The sequence below is a fragment of the Mus pahari genome, chromosome 23 (genome assembly GCF_900095145.1).
Source record: "Mus pahari chromosome 23, PAHARI_EIJ_v1.1, whole genome shotgun sequence".
Classification (NCBI taxonomy): Eukaryota; Metazoa; Chordata; class Mammalia; order Rodentia; family Muridae; genus Mus; species Mus pahari.
Window position 1 is genome coordinate 33966441 of NC_034612.1, and position 9126 is coordinate 33975566.

General features: G+C 48.3%; 2 protein-coding genes across 3 annotated transcripts in view; one reads left to right on the forward strand and one right to left on the reverse strand.

Moving 5' to 3' along the window:
* The window catches only part of Eif2ak1 (eukaryotic translation initiation factor 2 alpha kinase 1), a 35826-nt gene extending 34539 nt beyond the window's left edge, over positions 1–1287 (forward strand). The window contains exon 15 of the mRNA XM_021186627.1: positions 353–1287. Coding sequence (XP_021042286.1) covers positions 353–457 — 105 coding nt within the window. The 3' untranslated portion in view covers positions 458–1287. The remainder of the gene's footprint in view (positions 1–352) is intronic.
* Positions 1274–9010, reverse strand: Aimp2 (aminoacyl tRNA synthetase complex interacting multifunctional protein 2). Of its 2 annotated transcripts, none has more exons than XM_021186630.1 (4): positions 8870–9010; positions 5318–5524; positions 3491–3722; positions 1274–1760 (listed from the first exon to the last, which is right to left on the reverse strand). In XM_021186630.1, the coding sequence occupies exons 1-4, from the start codon at positions 8882–8884 to the stop codon at positions 1372–1374; spliced, it is 843 nt and encodes a 280-aa protein (XP_021042289.1). In that variant the 5' UTR covers positions 8885–9010; the 3' UTR covers positions 1274–1371. The 2 variants fall into 2 exon arrangements, with proteins under 2 accessions (XP_021042289.1, XP_021042288.1); XM_021186629.1 differs by having other exon boundaries at positions 8750–9010.
* Between the last annotated feature and the right edge of the window lie 116 nt (positions 9011–9126).

The window sequence follows — 9126 nt, forward strand, 5'->3', positions numbered from 1 at the left end:
ATAATTCTAGTGGTGGTGAGATGAGAGGTGGGAAGCCGCAGATCCTTGGAAGTCCACGATCCAGCTAGCTTGGCCTGGGTATCAGTGAAGTTCCAAGTCAGTGTGAGTAACAGACGGACCACCATCAAGGACTGACAGACTTTGAAGGAAGATACCCAATGAGCTACAGACATCTTTGTTAATGGAGCAGGCTGAAGAGTGTCACTTAATTGTAGTGCGACTCTGTGGCGCCTTGACACTTGAGCCCTGCAGGGTGACTGATGTTGAGACTGTGACAGCTGCTGTTCAGACCCAGCAAGGATGTCTGAACACTTGGGCCATTTTAATGGAGTCTAAAATGTTTTCTTTCCAGGTTAATCTCACATTGCAGATGAAGATAATAGAGCAAGAGAAGGAAATTGAAGAATTAAAGAAGCAACTACACCTCCTGTCTCAGGACAGAGGGCTGAAGAGATGAGAGGGAAAATGGGGCCTAGCTCCGTGGTCTCAATTATGCTGCCAACCATGTGGAAGTGGACTTACATTACAGTCAATAGGGATGTAAAATTTCAGCCCTTAGCTGAGGACAGGTGTGACTACCACTTGTACTGAGCAAACCTATGTAGAGTTAAAAGGACCCAGCTTCCTTTTCCTCAAGGAACCAACCCTTCCATGACCCAAGACTGGACTAAATTAAGCCTCTTCCTCCCACCTTCTCCAAGTTTTGATTCCTCAATTTCCTACTCAGATGTTGCTGCCCACCCCTGAACCTTTTTTCTTTAAGCTCTGCCTATTGACTGCCCTGTCTTCTGGAAGGCTGTACTACAGAAATCAGTGGTCCCTCCCCCACACCTGCTTGCCCCCAAGGATGACTGCCAGCCTGGCTGCTGTTGCAGCTGTGACGGCTGCAAGTCTTCGCTGGTCCTTTCGTACTGCTGCCATGGCCAGTTACCAGAGACACTTGATCACTCCTTGGCTCAAAATGTCTGTGGGCTCGGCATTGCCTGGAAGGTGAGTTCTGCTTCTTAGCACTGTGCACTCGCCCAGCCCTCTGTTCTTTCCACTTGGCATCATCCTGCAGCTTGCCCTCAAGTGATCTTAGCAGCTGACATGTCTTCTACCTTTATTCTGTATAGTCGCCCATGATCCGTTTCCTTCTTAAAGCCTCAACTCCCCAAACCACCTGAACTTCTCAGATAGCAATCTCTGATGCCATAAAGTGCCTGCCCCTGGCTGGCAGTCGTCTCAGTGCATTGCACTTGGTTTTACTCACTTGAAAATAAAATAAAATCCATAGATCATATGGTACTTTATTGGACAAGTCCCTTTCTGACATCAGACTGGAAGCCGTACCATTCTTGCGTTGAACCCTGCAAGACAAGCTGCTCGAATTCACTTAAGGAGCTGGAGGGCAGTGCTGAAGGGGGCCAGGTTCTCACAGGACTTAAGCCACCGCTGCACATTGGTAGGCGCTGCCCCACTGCTGCCCCCAGTCTGCTGGAGCACAGACCACAGCACCACATCTGCCACAGTGAGCTCATTCCCAACCAGCCACGGGCTCCTCCCCAAAGCGGAGTTCATAGAGCGGAACACGGCAGCTTTTTCTTTACTGCTGCCTTCTCGCAGCTGAAACATGGCGATATCCACCCAGCTATCGATGAGGGTGAGGTTGACAGCATTATGCTTCTGGCCAAATAGAGAGAACAGGAAACGTGCGATGTTCCCTTCTCCTTCAATGGGGCACATGGTTTGTACACTGAACTTCATCTGTGTCTTGGGCACTGCAAAGGAAAAGACCACCACAGAGTCAGTGTGTCTTGTGTGGAAGAGGGAACTCATCACATAGCAAGATGATTTTCAAAAACATGACCAACATCTGTAATATGCAAGAGCCTTTAGGTTTTCTGTTTGCTTGGTTTCTCGAGATGGTTTCCCTGTATAACCTTGGCTGTACTAGAACTCCCTTAGTAATCTAGGCTGGTCTCAAACTCACTCTGGGATCAAAGGTGTGCGCCACCACTGTCCAGCTGAGCCTTCAGTTTTTAAGTTTTTGTTGTTTCTGAGATGGAGTCTCAACTATGTTTCCTTGGCTTGTTAGATAGCTCAGACTGGCCTGGAACTCATAGATCCACTTTCCTCTGCCTCCCAAGTGTTGGGATTAAAGGCGCATGCCACCACACCAGGCTTTTAAGTGCAACCTACTCCCTTCAAAAAGTTATCAAGGCCGGGGGGTGGTGGGTGACACATGCCTTTAATCCCAGCACTTGGGAGGCAGAGGCAGGCGGATTTCTGAGTTCGAGGCCGGCCTGGTCTACAGAATGAGTTCCAGGACAGCCAGGACTACACAGAGAAACCCTGTCTCGAAAAACAAACAAACAAACAAACAAACAACAACAAAAAAAAAGTGATCAAGGCCCAGTGAAATGACTGTGGGTACAGGCTCCTGAGTTCAGTCCCCAGGGCTTATAAGCAGAATACATACGTTCTGCAGGACAAGGTATAAGACTTGTTTCTGCCCTCTACAGGTTTGCTCCCATTCAACCACACACATACACAATGTATGCTTAAAAAGAATTTATAAATGACTACGTAGCCCTTTCCGCTCTTGTGTTTATAATGGTTTTCATCAAACTAGACAGAACTTGGACCATCAATTCCACCCCTTGCCATTAACTTTGGAGGCTACAGCCCAGAAACTAGATGTTCCATCGACTGCCCAGGGCAAGGATCTCTTCTCTCTGGCCCTGAAGCTGAGGGAGATAGCACTGGATGGCCCAGCATAAAGGTGCATGTGCATAATTCTCTTTCTTTGGAAGTTGAGATAAGAAAACCAAAGGTCAGAGTTTGAAGCTAGCTTGGGTTATGAATTGAGATACTGTTTCAGAATAGGAAAGGTATCACTGAATGGGTGACAGGCAATAATGTGTTTTTACCTAAATGAAGCTCAGGCAGGAAAGGCATTTCTCTGTGGGACAATGAATAAATGATACCCTGCTGTCCTTTGTAGGCCAAACAGAAAGACACTGTTGGTGTTCCTTGAATAAGTTTTTTGTTTTTTGTTTTTTGTTTTTTTGGTTTTTCGAGACAGGGTTTCTCTGTGTAGCCCTGGCTGTCCTGGAACTCACTCTGTAGACCAGGCTGGCCTCGAACTCAAAAATCCGCCTGCCTCTGCCTCCCGAGTGCTGGGCTTAAAGGCCTGCGCCACCATGGCCGGCTTTTTTTTAGGTTTTGAGTTTTTTACATGTGACCAGTGGGGAGGGATAGCTACTATTCCCTTGGTTTGCAACATTGCACAGGAGAACCCCTTCCTCCAAGGCTCTGCTTCCCTGGAACTGTCTCATTGAGACACCCCTCATTCGGAGCACTGAGGGTATCTGGTGCTCAGAACAGTGGCCCCACAAGCTGGCTAGACGTGGAGAGCATCTCGCCACACACCAATCAGCTATAGTTAGTGCTGTGGATGGTCCCACACCTTTGCAGCCTGAGGGAGTTCACCAGGTCCCACATTTACCATTCTTCCAAATCAGAGTGAAGCCCAGCTGATACTCGTGGCGGGGCTGCTTTCTAGCCTGCTCCCCGAAGCACTTGACAAGATTCTCAGGTACATTCTTGACAGACGAATGTGTGTGCACAGTGGACAGGACTCTGTAGCGTTCACAGAGCAGCCTGTGCAGCACAAGCAGGGACAGCGGTGGGGAGGCTGGGTTTGCGTTGATCACAATGTCTTTCAGCGCCCCGTAGTCCTGAGGGAGAGACCAAAACACTAAAGCCAACGAAAGCCAACTGGCCAGGCGAGGTGGCACCTTTCATCCCAGCAGTCTGGAGGCAGAGGCAAGTGGATGAGGTCCAGGTCAGCAGGGGCTAAACAGAAAACTGTAACAAAAGTGCCATCTGTGTTCAACATGAACTAGGTACTACCCCCAAAACCTTCCAGGGTCTGGTTGAGTCTCAGATCCCACTTAAAGATGCTGCTATGACCCCACTTGACAGCTGGAGAAGCTTGAGTCGTGGGGAGGCCAGCGGGTTATCCAAAGTCACCGAGCACAGTAGGAAGTGCTGATGGACACAAGCCTGTAGGTCAACACTTTCTAATAGAGGTAGGAGGATCAGGAATTTGAGACATCCAGCTATAAAGTGAGTCTGGGGCCAGCCTGAGCAACATGAGAACCTATCTCAAATCAACAAAACCCAGAATTGAGAAGGCAGCTCGGTCTGTAAGGTGCTTGGAGTCCCAGAGCTTAAGAGCTGGACAAAGGCTTGTCTGCAGGTCTGGCCAGCTGGGGGCTGGTCAAGTCTGTTCTCTGGCCGTCACGTGCATCCGTGTGCACATGAACCTGCACACACACACAAGGCACACAAGAGTGGGATATGGGCTCCTGGTTCAGAGGCTTGTCTTCATCCTCCACACCATGTCAGCCTTCCCAGCACACTGTCAGCACCCTGACTGTGCACGTCCCCTGACCTGCCTCCTCAGTGTCTGGTCAGGTCTTGGTTGCTTCCTCAGTGCATGAAAATATGCAGGACAGAGGAGGCAGGAGAAAGGACAAAGTGTGGCAGGGGCACCAAGGCTGTCAGAGCTCTGGGTGAGTCACTGCAGCACATGCACCTTTTAGGTGTCTGCACTGTATTGTCAGAGTTCTAGAGATTACTTACACGGCTTCTTGGACTACTCCACGGCATCTGCAAGCATAAGTGGAACAGCCCTGCATATGGACTGGTCCTGTAAGTTGAGTCCTATAAACTTCAATCATAAAGGCTGGCTGATACATTTATTTTCAACCTATTCTTGATAGACCAAACTTAAGCACAGGAACTGGCTTATTGCAAAGTACTGCAACGGGGGAGGTGAGATTTTTATATCTGTGTAGCCAGGGCATTTCCTCAAAAACAGTAGGGGACACTTCTGCTCTATCTAGTAGCATCTAGAATGAGCTGGGATGCCCTTTCCTCCTGGGGCTTATAGGTAGCTGACACAGACTGGGACAACAGGATGCTGGGACTCTAGACCTCCCTTCTCTGGCCTCTCCTCTCTCTCTGATCACCACTCACCATAGCAAGAGGCCTTATAGCCCTGGGTATAATTGCTTCTTTTTTTTGAGCCAGGGTCTCCCTGTAAGCTAGAACTCGTGATCCTCTTAGCTCAGCCCCCAAGTGCTGGGATCACAGGAGTGACACCACCCCACCCCCCACCCCCGACACACACACAGCACACACAGCAACTCTAGGTGCAATCATTTAGAGAAGAAATAAAGAAAACAAGTGCTTTGCTCCACTTGAGAACTACAAAGCCAAGCCACCGGCCCCACGTTTTGGCACTCATAGCCATCTGGTTTCTCACCTTTCCAAGCACGGAATTCAAGTCCAATGCGTTTGTGGCTAAAGTTGTGGGCTCGTCAGCTTGCAGGATGTTGGTTACATCCAAGTCCGCATCTGGGGTGTGAATCATCTTTGAAAGGCCATCGACCGCTGCCTTCAACTCATATAAGCGTTTTAAAATATCATCTTGGCGAGATTCAAGGGCTTGCAAAGATGGCTCGGATGTTTCCTAAAGTTAGTTTATCACCAAATTAGTTTGCCACCAAATTTCCACTGTCTAAAAACACACGGCTCAGTATATAAAAGGTGTTTTACTGGCCATCCTAACAATGCGTTCCATCACCCAGACCCCGCTGAAAGGAAGACCCAACTCCTACAAGTTGTCCTCTGGCTTCTACATGCATGCCATGGTGGGCAACCTCCTCCCACCAAAACAAAATTTTTTTTTTTTTTTAAATTTCAAACTCTATGAAGCACTACAGAGCTTCCTTTCCTCCAGTCCAAGGGGTCCTGCAAATTGATCCACAAGTTGTTCTACAACATTGAAGAAACATGACTGTGAGGTAGTCCTCTTCGGGGGTTAGGAGAACTTGTTGCTCTTCCAAAGGGTGTAGTCTGGTTCCCAGCACCTCCGTCAGGAGGTTCATAACTGACTGCAACTCCAGGTCCAAGAGATCTGACCCCTCTTTTGGTTTCCACAAGCACCCACACACAGCATTCACTCACAGACGTGCACACATACACATACATATGAATAAGAATGAATCTTAAAAGAGAGTTGATTCCCTATTTCAGGTAAGTTAGATGAGAAAAGGAAAGAAAATGAAAACAAACCTCTAGCCCTCCTCTAGCCCTTCGTTTTTGAGAATCAGTTTCACTGTATAACCTGGAACTCACAGTCCTGTTTCAGTTTCCAGTTGCTGGGATTACAGATGTGCACCACCACGCCTGAAACAAAACCCAACTCTTCTAAAATAAAGGGAGGGTCTTTGTTATGTGTTGTTCAGGATGGCCTCGGGTTGGGCTTCTGGGCTTGTGTGATCTTCCTACGTAGGCCTTTCATTGTACCCAGAATCCTTTACTATCAATAACAGGCTAATTAAAAATACTTATAAGTCATGTATACTTATAATTCCAACATTTGGGAGGTTGTAGCAGGAGGATTAAAAGTTTAAGTACTGCCTCAGCTGTTGCACAGCAAGTTCAAGGCTAGCATGGACTACATGAAACACTGTCTCAACTACACACCTCATGTCTGAATGAGCAGACAAAAGATGAAGGACAATAGAAAATAATTTATACAAAGAAAGGGGAGAAAGGACCTGAAGGTTTTAAAAATTATTTTTCTGTGTACGGGTGTTTTGCCTGCATGTCTTTATGTGCACGTGTGTACCACCGTGCCTGGAGGTCAGCAGAGAGCATGGGATATCCTGGAAGCAGGATTACAGTCAGTTGTAAGTCTCTCTATGGGTTCTGAAAACCAAATCCAGGCTCCCCGCAAGAGCAAAGAGTGCTCTTAAGCACGGAACCGTCTCTTTCAGCCTGGAACTCAGGCTTTGAAGTATCCTTCAGTTTGGAAGCATCTCCCTGGGCAAAGTGTCAAGTCTGCAAATTATTTAAGGCAGCACTGGCATTCTCCTACCTTGGTCATCTGTAGTATTCACTACTGAGATAGTAACTCCAAACAGCTCATGCTTTGTACCAATGCATCCTCTTTGCCAAGTAGTCTGGCATGCATTAAGAAACCAATCATGGTTGCTACAGGCTTTATTTCGTTTTTTCTGTATTTCTGTATTATGTGTGCACACGTGACTGGAGGTCAGGGGACAGCACAAGGGCATTGATTCTCTCCTTCCATGTGGATTCCAGGGATCAAACTCAGATGCTCACTTATGGGGCCAAGATGGTGTCTAGCTGATGGACCACTGATCCATGTCTGCTCTTGTTTTCATAGTTCTGCTGCTAGACAACTGCTAATATCACCAGGCTTTGAATTAACCTCTTCTCTTCCAGTGTAGGCAAAATAAAGAATGACAAGGATCAGGAAAATTGACCACAACAGCTTCTCTTTACGTATTTGTCCACAATGCCAGATTTTCTGTTAGAAATTTGGGCTGTGATCATCAGTAGAAAACTGAAGGGGGGGTTGGGAGGGAACATAAAAGGAAGGTCATGACAACACCTAAGGTATGCTGGAGGATAAAGTTCATTGTAGATAAAAGGGAGAGCAGAGGCAGAGACAGCTGGAGAGCCCGGAATGAACATGGCCAGACTGGACTGGGAGGTTGGCCAAGAAAGGGGAATAGCCAAATGGCTTAGTTATACAGCAGCCAGAGGAACTGGGGAGAGGGAAGCTCTGCTCAGTACCCTGGCTGGAGACTTCAAGGTAGGGGATGGGATAAACCAACCAGGTGGCCTTGTCACTGGGACTGAGGGATGCTGGGTGGACCTGAGGGCCAGTCAGTGTCTGCTTTGATGTGTTAAAGGGCACCTCGGATAGCCATTTGAGATCTAACAAATTTTCATCTTTAGAAAATGAGATCAAACAATAGTGATAAACATGGCAAGATAATTGTTTTGAGTTAGGCAAGGTGGCACACACTTCTAACCCCAGCACTTGGGAGGTGGAGACCAGCGGAGGAAGAGCTCAAGATTATCTTTGGCTATAAGAACTCCAGGACAGTCTGGGCTACAAAGGCACTGTTTCTGCTCCACACCCCCATGTTCAGGAAACACGAAAAAGGACCTCAACTTACTTAGAAATTGGAGAAATCCAAATTAAAACTACATTAGGATGACTCCATTATCCCGCGGGTAACAGCTTAAACCTGTATAACCACTTTGAAAAAGAGCTAAAAAAGTGGAAGGCACACCTGCCCACTGGGCCAGGAATTCCATTCCTATACAGGCTGTTTGTGTTAGCTAGTCTATAAATTCCAATGCCCATGAGGGGCTAGGTAGATAAATAATCGAGGTATGGCCAGGAACACGATCACTATCGTTATTACAAAATCTTGTACAGCATGCCAGACAACAGAACACATACTATGTTTCCAGTACATCAAGATTATATAGCTTAAGGATAGCCTCCACAACCTAACCGCGAAAACCAACACATAACTACAGTAAAAGTCGGGACCTCTTGTGGAAAAGTTAAAGTGAGAAGGATGGGGCACTAAGCCCGTCAACCTGGGTTATGGTAACCCTGGGATCGCTCTGAAAATCCCTCCGAATGAGCATCTTTCGTGTTGTTCACTTTTTCTATGCGCCTGGAGATCGTGACAGGAACCCACGGCAGCACTAATCTAGGTGGATTTTGTCGGACCCAGCCACAGAAGGGACCGGGACCCTACGCAGACGCAGCGCCCGTGCGCTAGACTGGACCAGGGATAGGGCAGGGTGCGGCGCAGCACGAACGGCGCCTGCGCACTAGGCAGGGGCCGCACGCTCCTACCTGCACGTGGCCCGCGTCGGTGGCGGGGCTGGTGGTCTTGCCGTGCACGTTGGGGAGCCGGTACATGCAGGTGGGAAGCTCTACACGCAGAGGTGCGCTGCCTCCATGATAGGGCTTTACCTGGTACATCGGCATGGCGGGAACCCAAGGAAGGTAGCGGGCGAGGGACAGGAACGCTCAGAAACCACCCAAGGCCGCCTCAGACAGCAGCCGCCTTCTTTCCGACTCTGCTGCCGGCGTTCCGGAAAAAATGAAGTCCCCGAGCTTCCATTGGCCGAGCTGGTGTAACGTCACCAACTTGACCTTTGAGTTGGCCAATCACCGGTAAGGAGGTCTTGGCATGCCTTCGCTACCCCGCCCGGAAGGGGCGGACCATA

Coding starts and splice junctions, on each gene's coding strand:
- Aimp2 (XM_021186629.1), bottom strand. CDS start 8,884: ATGCCGATGTACCAGGTAAAGCCCTATCATGGAGGCAGCGCACCTCTG. Junction 3,723..5,317: donor TGAATTCCGTGCTTGGAAAG/GTGAGAAACCAG, acceptor TCTCTCCCTCAG/GACTACGGGGCGCTGAAAGA. Junction 1,761..3,490: donor CACTCTGATTTGGAAGAATG/GTAAATGTGGGA, acceptor TTTCCTTTGCAG/TGCCCAAGACACAGATGAAG.